This window comes from Aplidium turbinatum, chromosome 3, assembly GCF_918807975.1.
Source record: "Aplidium turbinatum chromosome 3, kaAplTurb1.1, whole genome shotgun sequence".
Classification (NCBI taxonomy): domain Eukaryota; kingdom Metazoa; phylum Chordata; class Ascidiacea; order Aplousobranchia; family Polyclinidae; genus Aplidium; species Aplidium turbinatum.
The window spans coordinates 10,168,946-10,184,728 of record NC_137474.1 but is presented as its reverse complement, the minus strand read 5'-3'; the positions used below and the strand labels follow the sequence as shown (position 1 = coordinate 10,184,728).

General features: G+C 37.5%; 1 protein-coding gene across 1 annotated transcript; it reads right to left on the bottom strand.

The window, feature by feature from the left end:
- Positions 1 to 229: 229 nt before the first annotated feature.
- LOC145766413 (alanine aminotransferase 2-like) lies at positions 230 to 14,960 on the bottom strand. Its single transcript, XM_082578120.1, has 12 exons — positions 14,843 to 14,960; positions 11,854 to 11,987; positions 8,546 to 8,635; positions 7,930 to 8,038; positions 7,322 to 7,455; positions 6,920 to 7,033; positions 6,525 to 6,734; positions 5,796 to 5,878; positions 5,084 to 5,246; positions 4,370 to 4,591; positions 3,088 to 3,200; positions 230 to 2,552 (listed from the first exon to the last, which is right to left on the bottom strand). The coding sequence occupies exons 2-12, from the start codon at positions 11,977 to 11,979 to the stop codon at positions 2,459 to 2,461; spliced, it is 1,458 nt and encodes a 485-aa protein (XP_082434246.1). The 5' UTR covers positions 11,980 to 11,987; positions 14,843 to 14,960; the 3' UTR covers positions 230 to 2,458.
- Positions 14,961 to 15,783: the final 823 nt, after the last annotated feature.

Sequence of the window (15,783 nt, the reverse complement as noted above, 5' to 3'; positions counted from 1 at the left end):
GAAAGTTAGTTCCAGGAAAAATAAATACAGCAAAACGGGCCGATTGGCTAGGATTGTGGTTTAAATACGCCAATGTAATTAGAGGTACCCCGAGTTTCACATTTAGCTTGCCAGGACGTTTGCCTCCGCGCAGAAAGCATTGGTGTAGCCGGATTGAACATAAACAATCAGTCAGCAGCACCTTTTCTTACAGTGAACCTCTGTTACTAAGAGCAGACAAAAGTTTTCAGATCAGGTAGGACGCAAGTTTATTTTGATCGCGCAAGATCTGGTAAAAATTTGCATAAAATCGACAAATCACATCATCACGTTGTTTCATAACTAACGTTATTTTTAAAACCACTTTTTAGTCCTACTGACAAAGCAATCGTACATTCAACACTGACTAGGTAGATTAGCTACACGGTGATCAACTATATATTCCATTCAAAGATACACACTTTTAGCTGGACTACTTCATTAACAAAAAAATGGAACACGATCCTTTAAATTTTTGCATACTTACAGAATCGGTTTCAATTTTTTTATGTTGGCGCAGACAAATGATCGTGAAGAGTGTTGGATGAATGATAATGGTGTTGGGTGGAAGAAGAAAATGTTACATGGATGAAGATGATGTAGGGTGATGGACTGATACTACTGTACGTGAAACGATTACTCCAATACGAGTTTACAAATTCGGCTGTGTAAGGGAAAGAGAATTCAGGAGTAAAATGTAAATTTGGATCGATTGAAGGGAAGAAGAAATGGCAGCCCTGGCGTCGGATCACGCTTAGGATCCCAAGGCATGTTTCACAAAACAACATGTCTGTCTTGAAACGAAGGAAGTCTTACATTAAGGGATTGAGGTATATTGAGCCACAAGCATCTTCTTGTACGTCATACAAGAAAAAATGACACCTTTTTCTTGCACGGAAACCAAATTACCAAATTAATTGCGTGTAATTGATATCGCAGTGAAAATTTAATGCATATAGGTTTAACAATAAAAAAATTCTGTTTTGTCGATTTACACATGCCCACTAAAACAGATCTATTAACTAGGTAATTATTTTCTCATCTCAACCACACGACAGTGGGGGTTCAATGGCTATTATTAATTCATAAGCATCGATGTGGAAGCAGGGTGTGAATGCGATTGCGGCACTTGGAGGTGAATCCGGCCACCCTCGGTAACGGGGACATCACCGGATTAAAACTGGACTCCTACTACTACTACATTTACACCAGGGTTGCTAGGTAATCCCAAAAGATTTCGGACAGCATTAGTCTGAAATTCGAAATTTTTTGTGCAATTGCTGAAAATTTGTTTTATTTGTGGTCCAGCACTTCATTGGTGCTGTAAAAACTTAAACATTGGCACAAATAAATGTCAAAATGATCGCTTGCCGTCGGAAACAGGGCATGAAATTAGGCTAATTTATCGTGTTTTTGTCCGAATTTTAGACCATCTGGCAACCCTGTTCATAACCATGCATTAATAGGCCCTTAAACTGCTAAATAGGTTTAAACAAAAATGAAATGGGAAATACCATACAGAAAAAACAACAACAACATTAAAATGCACAAGTGATGCAGTGAACTTTTTAGAGTGGTCACAGCGTCGTTCAGTTGAAACAAGGAACAATCAAGAATGGCAATATAATTGAACAAAAGCACAGAAGCTTTGAAAATGCAGATATCTACAACCATGGCCATCTGGAGATGCGGCCTGATTTGCCACATTTTGATTACCGCTACTACCAGTGTTTGAGTGACATTTTCTGAGATAGTTTTACTTTTTGCTGTCTCTTAATGATATAAAAGCTTTTTGTTGGCTTGGGAAAGCAGTAGCAAATGAGAAAAAGTGAGTAGAAAAACTGTTATTGAAAAATTAATAGTCTGACTAAAATCTTTGAAATCAAATTGTCTTTGTTTTTCAACATCTGATGATGTTAAAACCTATTGTGTCACCTGGGGAAAACAGTAAAGGCGAAAAAAATATAATTTTTAGAAAAATTAATTTGAACAGTCGCCCGGAGTAGGCAAAATCTGGAAATTTCTGCAAAATGTGACAAATCAGGCCGTATCTTTAGGTAGCCATGCTACAACTAAACAAGTCTAATGTGAAATCAAAGAATCAACGAATAAATTTCATGACTAGATCTCATAAGAAATTTACAGAAACAGCTCTAGTTTTTAAAATAGGTACGAAAATACTTGATGATGTCACAAAAGATGTGAAAGACGTCAAAATGGGTGATAATGGAAAAGCTGCAATCCCAGACCGCAAATCAATCGCTTTTTCCTTTCATTCAACGTCTGCAGACGTTGAATCAATGCAAAAAAACAACTGATTTGCTATCTGGGAAGCTGGATGAATTTAAAGAAATAGTGCAATCTGTTTGCGGAAAAACGCGTGTGGTGACATTTCCTAAACGCAAATAAGACATAAAAGTGTGCACAGTCCTGTGCACCTCTAGTCGGCGTATTTTTTGAGAAAGGAAAGATGAAAATCGCGGAATAATTTGAAGAGTGACTTCATTTTCTCCACGGGTGGCAAGATGGTCATTCTGCAACAAATCACGTAAAACAAACGTTTTAAGATTAAATAAGAACATTGTATTCCAGAATGAACCCATCCACATGACAAGATTTTAGGAATAGCCAACTGCATAAGAAACAACCCACAATGGGATGCTCATTTGTAACCTGTAGGTCGCTGTAGCAGATGAAGTTTATCGACCAATCAAAAGGCAAGATTAAACCGAGCTGAAAAATATTTGGTCATAACACCTCCTCTGTAATTTTTGGCACGATGTCAAAGCGTTGCAATCTGAATGGATGCTACTTTAAGGCTTGATAAGGGCTAGATGTTGCCGAAAACGTTTGCTATTTTCTTTTTGTTCTTTTAATACTGTGTTGTTGCTGAGTTATGTCTTGTTTATGGTTAAAAAAGTTACCTCTCTACCCAAATTGATTACAAATTGGTCACAATTACAAGTTAGTAATCTTACCACAACCTTAAATGGTAATGGAGTAACATATGTGGGGTCTTGCGATCATTTCACAAACCACTAGTCCCCGAAAAAAAAGCGTCTCATGTACCTGAAATGATGTGTCCCGGGTCGTTGTCCAAACCCGCTGCCGGGAACAATGCAAATCCCGGTACTCTCCAGAAGCTGATGCGCGTACAAACTATCCGGTGCCTGGCCGGTTCTCTGCAATAAGTATGAAAATATGTTTAGTTCCAACATGACTGATTCATTGCAGCAACTGTTGGAAAGTTCCACATTATCTCTATCCTTGAGAACAAGATGCTGGGGTAAAAGTGTGAAGATCTACTCAGTTTGTTAATATAAATATATAATTTTATAGCTATCACGGTGGCCTGTAGTCTTTTTTGCAATCAGCTTGCCCGCAGCACTGGCTACGTCAATGACAAAATGACAGATGAAGTGAGTTTTAATCCCAAGGTGATAGCTCCACTTTACATTGAGCGTGGTGTCAGTGAACAAACAGAAATGTTAACCGAGCGAGAATTGCGTCTCACAAGCTGGTGACTTTGACAAGGACAAGCCACACAGATTTGTCGTTAGCTGCTAATTAAACTAAGAAAAGTAACCAAAGATATTGACACAGGATGTCACTCAGCGATGGTGAACGCAAACAATGCCGTAAATTGTGCAGATTTGAGAAAAACGTTTTGAAGTTACCAAAGTTGCTATACTGCAAACAAAGAATAGTGAGTATCGTTGGTTCGAGCGGCACGATTACCAGCGACAAACGTGTGGATGGAGAGATTAATAAACCGTTTTGGTGATCATGCAAATTGCGCAGCTTGCCTGAGCATAGCACGCGACAATCTACTTATAAATATCACCTAGGATTATTTTGTTATTGAGATGTAATACGTTCTATGCGTCTCCGTTCAACAAAAAGAAAAGAACATTTTTGTTTAGAGAGAAATGCAAATGATGAATTGAAAAGTGCGCAGCATCAACCTTGCACAAAAGCACTTTTTCCTTTCATTCTACCTTACTTGGACTTCGTACAGCAAGTCCATTCATAAGCAACGTATTGTATGCATCAGCAAAAACGCTATTTAGAACTGCTACGTTGCTTTTAAATGTGGAATTTTTGAAGTGGGGAAACCTGATAATGATATGGTAGCGTAGGCTACAACTTTACGAGCCTTCTGCTCCATTCCATAATCTAACGGTAGATGCATGGTTTGATTTCGATTCTTTATTTTCTTTTTAATTTAACAGTTGCTCAAGACACAAAGGCTGCAATTTCGAAACGTCTGTCAAGCCTAGCACATGTACAGAAAAAAATGAGTAGGAAACGTCCGTTTCAGTCTCTTATGTAACTTGCAAGATCTGCTTACCTCTGCCTCTTCAATTGCTTTCTTTGGCATCTCAATCCTTGGAAACGAATACATAGCACCCTGGACTATGTTGCATTTGATCCCAGGTATGGAATTGAACATTTCGGCGGTGAGACGGGCTTTCTCGGCCAATGTACCCAGCACCACTCGCTTCTCAGAATCGAATTGAGCGAAAGAAGGATCTCCTGGTTTTGGGGGGTTCACAACAATATCGAGAGCAGCCTGAAAGATGATAAATTCCAGATTATTTTATCACATTCCCAACTAGCAAAATTGGTAGTATTTACAAATTGCAAAAAAATGACCAATTTGATTGCCTGGGTTGCGATAACTGCTACACGCTACGTAACACCTTTATGAGATAGCAGTAATTAAAAAGTCCGCCTTGCAATGAAGTGCAAATTGCTTGTCATTTCAACGTTTCGTGACGTTAGATCAACTCGAAACAAAGTGACGCAAAGGTCTGTTACAACATTGGCTCATTTATCATTCATTAAACGAGCATGGATTTTGACGACCTGCTGTAAAGCAAGAACATTGAAACAACGAAGAATAACGATGAAGCGAAGAATAATCCTCAACAATGGGATTCAAAGCCTTTTCAAAGATTTTTACTGTCTGGGGCAGAACAAAAGCCCATGAAGTTTTTAGTAGCTCTTCACAGCTGTTTCTAAAAGTGCAATGAAGCCTAAGGGCACACAAATGGCTGCCTACCTGACCAGTGACGGGTGGACAAAGGCGGCATGACAAAAGTTTACGAAGTTGGTCGTTGACCTTGGGGTCAAGGTTAACTACTTCCATATAGCCACCCCTAAACCCACATTCACCCATATATCCCTTGGATATGGAATGGTAAGAAACCAATTCAACGTTAGAACTGAAACACAAAAAGAGATGTGGCAGTTAGTGCGTCAGAACTTAGTAAAGTCATTATTTTCAGCGAAACTAAGGAAATTTTAAGAAAAAGAGGGGGTTGCACCTACAAACATCTGTCAGATCGGGCAATGAAACAACAGATGGATCCGCAAAGGATACAAACTGATTTAAATAGCTTTAAAAAGATTAAAAAAAAGATAAGCAACCTCTCAAGAACATGTAGCTCTACACAAAGTAAAAATTAAATGACTTAAAAACTCTTCTTTATGATTTCAAAGAAAATGCTAAAAAAGGCATTACTAAACACTAACTGCAGACAGAGGACAACTGTTTCGATTTTTAGAGATCTCTTCAGCGCAGAGAAAGAAAGTTGATAGCTTTAGTTTTTCAATGTTTAGATTGGTTTGGCTTTAAAGTTTAATTTTTCGTTGACAAAAAACTTAGTTGTATGAAGTAAAACAGGTGCAAGTAGCCTCACAATCAATACAAGTTTAACATAATTTGTTTTTTCTGTCGTAGCCTCATCTGATCAGTTTGCATGCAACGCTACCTGTACTCTGGCCCCAAGTCGAACAAAACCTTTTTGAACGAGTGGAATGCACAACCCTCAGCATAGACGTTGTCTTGGTAAACCTGAAATATAACCAAAGCAACAATAGTTTTCAGGGAAATTATCAAAAGTGAAGAGTTACCACAAAATGGGTTATGTCATAATAACGCAAAGACAATTTTTCGTTCTTGGAAGTGAACTTCATACTTTGCTAAGGACCTAGATAAGTTGACATAAAATTTAAACTAATTGATCTAGCAATCATTTGTGGCCATTTAAAGCTTCACGGTTAGCAAAATTGCGTGTTTAACGTTAAATCAATGTAAAACGAGCCAAGGAAAGTCGCCCTTTTGCAGGAAAACGATCTGTAAAAAGAGCAATCTTTGCTAGCTGGGGAAACGAAGAATCCTTTGGTGAAAAAAGTTTTCAGTCAGTTTGTAAAAAAAAAAAACGCACAGAAGTCATAATAGTTCGTACAACACGATCAGATCACGCATTAAGGTGAAAATAACCTAGAAAAAAAGAGACGAAAACCTATTTCCATCATGACACATTTTGTTAAACCAAAAGGAATTTGCAACCATTCTGTGCAGTAAATTTTTATCGTCGTTTGTTCAAGCAACATATCAGGCGACACTGCACAGCAGGATACCGCCTGGTTATATAATCTCATTAAAAATAACGGAAACTATTTAAGATTATGAATTCCGTTGAAAGCTGACAACATACTTCATCCGCCATCAAGAACAAACGGTTTTTCTTCACGAATTTGATAATCTCTTCGACATTGGTCCGACTGAGAACTTGTCCAGTAGGGTTGCCAGGATTGATGACACACAGTACCCGAGGCCGACATGTTTTTTGGCCTTCGTCAAACGCCCGTTGTAATTCGGAAATGTCCAAAGCCCAGTTGTTGCTTTCATCAAGGTAATACGGCACCTTGAAAGCAAAGAAAATTCAGTTACCAGCTATATTATTTCTAGAAAAAACGTTTCGGTTACTAGGTATGACGTTTTTGTGACGTGCCAACTTCAAAGCAAGGTTTCATAACTTTTCCTGAAAGAAAATTCAATCGCAGTGTTCATAATAGACTGTGGTAATAAGAGAACGAATTATGACAATACCATTACGGCGTTTTGTTCAGCAAGTGTCGCAGTGTACAATGGATACTGTGGTATTGGAATCATTGCGCCTGTCCGATTCTTTCCCTCTCCAGACACAAGCAATTTCAGCGTCGCCTGAGCAAATCGTCAAAAAATTTACAAATTTTATTATTGTTAAGTATAAACAGACGTAACTGAGCAACAACACAACATTGCACATTATAAAACCAAAATAGTAAACGTTAACCTTTTCGGTTATGCATATAGCCCTTATCAAGCCTTAAAAAACATACTGTGTCAGAAGTAATTCATTAAATTGCTATTACGAATCAAACAAACCGGGCACTGCCATCACATTACAGCATAAAGACTGATTAGGATTTTATTACTTTACTACGTGCTATTCAAAAAAGTATCTCTTACCACAACACCATCGCTCGCTCCTGTGCATAGGTATATGTTGTTTGGATCTGCTTTCAAACCTCCATCGCGACGCTCTATGTATTCAGCAACGTCATTGCGGATTAAATCAACACCTTGACTGGAGGAGTAAGCGCCTAGTGAAAAAAATGTACAAGATTTGTAAAGCAAAGTGAAGAGAATGAAACTGTGCAGCAACAGCTCAATTGATTTTGACATTATCAGCCATAAACGAAGTGAAAAAATGGTTTTTAACTTTCGTGTTGTAAAACTCAGCTTATTCAATATTAGGTGTACAGACGAAAGCGTTTCTGAATACCAGTAGAGGAAATTTTGTGAGAAACTTGGCGTTACTGTGAGGGACAATCATCATGTTCCAACGTAAAAAACACTGACTTTGTTGACTGGGAAAGTATAATCTGCGAGCAAATATTAATTCAACTATTTGCATCTTAATTTCTATGTTTGATTTGAAAAACACTCTTACAGCTACAAGCCTACAAAAGTAATCAAACGCACACAATAAACCACATCTGCAGTGCCTTTCAAACATTAATCATAATTAATAATTATGGTCTTCGCACAACCCTACATTTATTAAAGTGACTAACCAATTGATCCCCCTCCACATCCACTCAGTATCCTCCGAGCTCTTTCTTTTGCATCTTCAGGAAAGTCATTTGACTTCATCATCTCAGGATAAACACATAATGCAACAACCTGGCATGACAAGAATGGGAACATCGTTATTCTTGAAAAACAACAACAACAGTAAAATAAGTTCCCGGCTGATGAGAATTCAAATATCTAGAAAAAACTTAACTGAAACAACTTTAAATACAGGCAAATATGTTATTTGAATACCGCACAATAATCCCACTCCAGTTTAAACTGTACGAATTTCAAATTCGAAGTGGTTAAATGTATAATCTTTGTTAAATGAATGGAAAAGGTTTGGAAAATAGGCCGTGCAATCCACCAATGTTGTCAGTGATAGAGCACTTAGATTTAAAATATCAAGTTGAACAAATATTTTACTCTTTACAAAAAAAGGCACATTGTCATTATTACTAACTAGTAGTCAATAGTCATGATTATAAAAATCACATTTCTTCCTCACTTAAAGAATTAACACCTCAAAAACATCATGCACTTCTTGTAAAATATAGTAAACTACACACTGACACTTAAAAAAATTACATTCTAAATTTGTACCAAAGCTTATACCTGACGAAGAAATGTAATTGGGGATTGACCCATGGCATGAGCATCTCCTATATTGGCTGAGATAACTTCTGTGAATGGTTTCTTCACTCCCTAGGAAAAAAACGTGTTAAACTCCTAATGTCAGACATAACCAGCATCACTACTGGAGTTTTCTAATTTTGTTGAGAAAACAATGCCATGCAATTCTATTACAAAAGTAACTTTCAAACACAAAATAAAGATTTATTTTTTCTCAAATTATCTGCTGTCATAAAGATGAAGCCTCTCCTGAACATAAAGTGTAACATGATATATGTATATTAGGGTGCATCATCTGCCCTTTTTCGTTTAAATTTTGTTCTGCAGTTGTCAGAAGTGTTCCTTTTATCAAAGTAAACACACCTGTGAAGTTTTATGCGAAATGATTTGGATCTAGGGGTACCACATCGCGAATGAATTTTTGACATATAGACGTCGAGCGAACAATGCGAAAAGCCTAGTTTCAGATGGCATGTCTGTGGTACACATATGTACCGTTAGTCCAAAAGCGTTAAATCATTCATTTTAGGGCTTTTCTCTCTAAACTGCACACCTTTTGATCATTCTAATGCAAAAAAATATTCGCTGAACTTTATCTAAACTTTAACATTCACTGTTTTGGTCACAAAACACCAATAAATGCACATTGTTTTGCCGAATTTGCAAACTTCTGTATTTTCCGAATTGAAATAACACAGTTAAATAAGGCACAGTTTCCTGCTCAAATAAATATGCATTATGCAGTATCCATTGAACATTGTTGTTCATTTCCTTCTTCCGTAAATTCGAACACTGCCGATAGCTGCCTCAGTCTGCAGAACAGTTTGGAATCTCTGTTCAGACTTTGCCGATAAAAGATAGTCGCATCCAAGCTTGACGCCCCGTTCAGCTGCATCCTGCCTTACAACTGTGCAGCAAGCTGCATATGAAGGACACCTGTCTCACTGAAGAACATCTTCGTCCATGAAACTTGTACAATGGCCAAGCTTTATTGCTGCAAAAAGGAACCTGGAATCTTCATTGATTAGATCAGCCAACTTGGTGGCTGGCAACACTGGAATCAACCTTGGTTTTCCAAAACCTTCTACAAATCTTTTAATGGCTATCTGAAACTTTTCATTTTCTTTAGTATTGCTCTTGCCCTTTCTGCTTTCTCAGCTGGCAGTGTGTTGGTGCTGAAAAGGGCAAAGGGAGCAAGTACCATGTGTGTAGCATGAAATACTTGAGCGCTACCTCTGCTACCAGCTTGTCTTCTTCTTTGTATTGGTGTAAGACTTCAATAAAGTGCAAGTCGTTTGTTGGTGCATTGACTTGGCACGGTGTTAAAAACCAGTAGCCTACCAGCCATAGCACGACAAGATAAATTTGACAAGACGTTTAAACTTTGCAATTTGAATGTAATACACCATTTACACATCATGAATCAGTATGTCTGAATGAAAGCAAAGGGATAAGTGTTCAACCATGTTGGAGTCGGTGTTTTTGTAATAGCAAAGTACTGGATGCACAGTTGCTTGGGCGTGTGTCCAATGAAAGCCCTGGATTTTATTTTGCACAAGAAAGGGATAATTCTCTGAAAAGTCCTTTGCAATCAAAGCTTCACCTTCTTAAAAATTTTCTTTTCTGGTCTTGTAATAATTTGATTGTGCTTTGGACACATAACTATGTGGAAGAAGTTAGACCAGCTCTTCAATCAAGGTTTCTATGAAATTTGAAACACTCGTGATCATCGTAACAATTTCTGCTCTATCAATTGTCGTCCACTGTAAGTGATGTCTTCATCATGATCCTCAAACAGCGAGTGAAGGTGGCTTTTCAAAACTTCTGAAGATGGACATTGGTCACACTTGCAAAACATGCATTCTCTTAAGGTAATATCACAGACCATTAAAGAAAGCAAGTCTGTAAGATTTTGCCAAGTTTCTCGCCTCTATCAGTAACTTGGGATTCTGATAAATTAGACAAACACAAACTGAATGAGTTCCGCAAGCTCCTGCCAAAACGCACCATTTTGGCCTTAATGTGCAAAATTTTGACAAACCAATCTTGATATCTGGTTGTCTCTTTTTAAACTCCTAATTAAAACTCATTTAGTGTCACCAAAACCAATCTTTTTTGTTGATAGCACTTTTTGCGCACAGACACTTTATCCTTTTGACCTGAAAGTAACCTACTAAATTCATCATCTTCATAGAACTTCAACACAGAATCAATAATCTCTTGAGGGAAAGCCCTTTGTCGACGTGGTTGAGGTTTTGGAAGATTGGTTTTAGTGACACTAAATGAGTTGTATCAGGAGTTTAAAAAGAGACAACCAGATATCAAGATTGGTTTGTCAAAATTTTGCACATTAAGACCAAAATGGTGCGTGTTGGCAGGAGCTTCCGGAACCCATTCAGTTTGTGTTTGTCTAATTCATGAGAATCCCAATTTAACGTTGTAACCGTTGTATAAGACATTGTAATCGGTCACGGAATTGATTTTAACGTCTCCCCTCAGTCATTTGTTAAAACTGTGCTACCCGTCCTTACTTCACTTTCAAAAATACATGGTACACTTACTACAGCAAACTACCTCATTTTTGCTCAAATATCCCACTTCATATTTGGAAACTAGAAAGCGAAAAAAATTACCTTTCATTTAAGCCAAATTGCAGAAAAATCAAAGTAGAGTGTTTTTTGCTATAAGCGATCAAAATTTCGTCATACATGACTGATCACTAATAGTCATGTGTGAAACTAGCCACTTGGTGGCCTGTAGTGATATAAAAACAAACAAAAAATATATCTTTTCAGAATCTCCTTACTTTGAATAACTCATATGCATAGGAATTTTGAAGTTACCATTTGAAACACCTTCATAATAGGTCAAACAAAATTTGCAGTTAATTTTTACGCATGAGCGATTACGAAAAGGGCCAATTTTCAATCGCCGATATCTCAAAAAGTACTGGGCCGATTTTGGTAAAATTGGTATCACTTTTCTCAGAATTGCACGGAAATTCTACAAATGAAATTTCATAGAAATTTACAACATATCGTTCCACAACTGTACCAGTAGCCATGAAATAACCCCAAAATAACAAAAAATGACATAATTTAATCCAATTGTGGTACCCCTAGATGTTAATGAATTCTTCTGAAAAGTTGCACATCTTCAACAATCATAAAAAGGAACATTTTAATCCACTGCAGAAAACCAAACAAAAAAATGAGGGGCAGATGATGCACCCTAATGTAAATGCATTAAAAATTATTTCATATATATATATTATATACTTAATTTCTAACCTCCTGCAATTCACGCTTAAGAGCTGTAGCCCGAGCAACAACAGGACCCCGTACGGCATATTCAACTTTTTTAATGTTTTGGTTCATAGAATCAAGATTTAAAACTTTTTCATTCTGAGCTGCCATGATGCCAACTGCAAAATAAAAACAATAATTTAAACTCATTAATTTCCACTCAAGCTCATACAATTTACATTAGATAGCTTGCAAACTAACAATGCATAAATTGCAATATGCTTTGGTGCCTTCTACAAAAGCTACAACATAGTGATTATAGTCTGAACAACTAATGATACTTGGCAAATATAGTTGAAAGTTGGGGTGCCAAAACTTGCTTTCACTCATAAACTGCATAAAATAAATCTTACAAGAGCTGGTATATCAATCAACGTTTGTAAACAAAATATTATTGTGTATTAACGGCTTTTGCAATTATGAACAGTACACTGCTCAAGAGAAAAATGCCTACGTCTTGTCATAAGGCCATGGCCTGCTGAACTGAGTGTGATATACTATAATGTACACAGTATCTTAGTTAGGCTACTGCAGATTCATTTATTTATTTAGTGACAGCTTTTAGGTAATGCTTTGTTATGTTTGCTTTTTAGACACTAATGAATGATATGCATATGCCTCTGCTGATTTTCCATGTATTTTTGTAATAGAGAATGATTAATACTATAATGTGCAGACAAAAAGTGTGTTTTTATCTATTCTTTTACCACAGCATTTCACTGAGAGGTTACTGGAAAGAAGCTATCTTTGTAGTTCAAACCATGCTGACCTTTTGCTGCATTAAGTGGAAAGAGAATTTGGTGCAATCACTGATGATATGGTCTGTAGTCTATTCAACAGCACCACACTTACAAGAAAAGAAGAATGTCATTTTGCAATTTGCATGCCCTATTCCAATGTAAATATGCTTGAAGCCCATCTATGCTTGTCTTTTAGAGACAAGTGAAACAGGTGGGAACAAAGCCTTGTAGCATTTAGTATCCACTCTTTTTTTCCATTCGTGGTTTGCCTATTCAGCAGCAGAGATGATTAGGTTGCCAGTTTCACTGAACATAATTGGAACAGCTGGCACAAATGAGCGTTCTGAATTCACTTGACAAAGATTCTTGTGTGGAGAATTAACTTTAGAGATAAGCCAGTGGTTTGGCTCTAGTGCTCATTAAATGAAGGACAGAATGATTTATATCCAACAGAGCTCAGTGGCTAGAGTTTCTGCAAGATCAGGAAGATTTTTCAGTGGTGTTGGAAGCAGGGATCCAACTACAGAGCAATGTTCACAATGTTGATAATTGTAACAGTGAGTACTAGGCTACAGTACTAAACAGGTGCACAACGCTCTGCTGAAGAAATGATATATATATACATGCAGTGTGTCCTAGTAGTCCTGCTGTCCACCCCCACTCCTCGAGGTGAAGCCTACCAGCAAATGCTTTAGCACAATATGACAGTTTTTGCATAATGGCAATGACCAAGTTTTATAGTGGTATCTCAAGAGACCGAGATACCTTAGTTCAGAGCATACAAACATTTTCCATTGGTTCTATTATTGACGCACACAATTTGTAAAAAGTAATTTGCTGCCATTATTTTGGTTTCACTGCGTTTTAGTTTGTAATTTCTGGACATAAACTGAAAGTATTTTTGTGTTCTGGTCAAAGGTCTATAGGAGCAGGAGTTTTAGGAGCCAGAGTCTAGGTTCATGGCCCCCTAGTGAGTCATGAACCTTTTTCAAGGGGGCCATGGAAAATTTGAAAAATATTAATTTTTTTAATTTATCATCCCTAAGTCCACTCCAACACTAGGTAACAAAAGAAATTAACTAAAATTAAATAAAAAACTAGTAGGCTACATTTTGCCCAAATTTTCATAAAATGGTCTAAGTCAATGTCAGGCATTGTAGAGTAGCTACTTTCAGGCATTGTTGATAATTTCAAGGCATTGTATAGGATTTCCAGGCATTGTCGATCATTATCAATGGTTGACAGGCTTGTTAGGCATTGTTGGAAATTTTCAAGCATTGTCAAACATATTCAGGGGTTGTTGAGCATTTTCAGGTGTCAGGGGTTCTCAGGCATTGTAAAGTACTTTAGATTCTTTCTGGCAGGTATTGTCTAGGATTTCCAGGCATTGTCGAACATATTCAGTGGTTGATAGGTTTGTTAGAATGCCTGGCTACCCCTGAAAATGTTCGACAATGCCTGACAAACCCCTCAACCTGACAAACCAAACCTGTCAACCACTGATATTGATCGACAATGCCTGAAAATCCTAGACAATGCCTGGAAATTCCCAACAATGCCTGAAAGTAGCTACTCTACAATGCTTGACAACCCCTGAAAATGCTAGACAACCCCTGAAAATGTTCGACAATGCCTGAAAATGTTCTATAATGACTAAAAAATCTGTCAATTACTGATAATGATCGACAATGCCTGGAAATCCTAGACAATGCCTGGAAATTATCAACAATGCCTGAAAGTAGCTACTCTACAATGCCTGACAACCCCTGAAAATGTTCTATCATGCCTAACAAATTGTCAACCACTGATAATGATCGACAATGCCTGGAAATCCTAGACAATGCCTGGAAATTCCCAACAATACCTGAAAGTAGCTACGGTACTCTACAATGCCTGACAACCCCTGAAAATGCTCGACAACCGCTAGAAATGCTCCACAACCCCCCGAAAAGCTGACAATGCCCGACAATGGGTATTTAGAGGTACCCTTAATTCTTTACTGCTGCAACCAATGTGCCAATTTATGCTGGACAAATTTCTGCATTTTGCTTTCAGTGGTATCCACTACCCATGTTTATTAATACTGTAGCCTATTCCAGATTTTACAAAGCTTGTCCCTCTGAAAACTCTGGATACATATAGTTTTCCCACTTTCAAAGTAGCCTACACTGCCTATTTAAGCTAGAACTGAAATATCATACAGGCACAGACTGTACTCCTGTACATATCCTTACCCTTTATCTGGGACAATCTCGTGAAATTAACTGACCATTTTTTCACACTTGGATTGCAATACAATACAACTTTACAAACACTAACCAATACACAAAACACAAACTAGCCTTGGCCACTGAAAATATAAACATTAGACCAAGTGACAGGCAACCAAACCAAACTGGAATACTAAAACAATTAAAAAGGTGCTTAGCCTTTTCTGCTCTTAATTTGTATGCTCAAAGCTAACAACCTTAGGCTGTCTAGCAGACCCATGAGGTGTAATGTAAACAATCTTAGCAGACACATCTCTGCAAAAAAAAGTGCTTCTGCAGTAGCAATTGCATGCAGCAAAGCTTGCAAGTTTCATGTCGCAGACTAGCAACTCCCAGTTTCCAAGACTGTCAACTTGAAAAGTTTGCTGAACATGAGTTTAGAATCTACATTTTGGGCTCTCTATTTTTTGATTAGATCATCAGTTCAGTTCAGACTTCATTATTTTTAGCTCTCGTGACTGTCAGTCGTTTCAGTGTTTTTCATTTGGTGCTCTTGTTGCCAGGATTCTGTCGTTCAACGTCAAGCTTTTTATATGTTGGAATAAATCAATAAACAAATCAAAAGCGAAGATCATCGTGTCCTGATCACTTCTCGCCATAACCATGCCCAGAAGTGTTGTCGTCCCATCGACAACTGTATGTGAGCGGTCATGCTAACAAGCAACGTACCGGTACAATTTTCAAGGGATGGTTATGAATTGCTAGAGAGAAACCTCGCAAAGTTTTGCAAATTTTTCTGTTCATTAGCATGCTGATATTGAAGTTGGCTCTACATTTTCGCTCCTGACGCGTCAATGACAAATAATAAAAGGATAATCTGGTAACATTGGAGAGTGGAATCACCGTCATTCTGGCAGAATAGTTTTTCCGCTTTCCGCCTAAAAAAGTCATCCGTGAATAAGTGC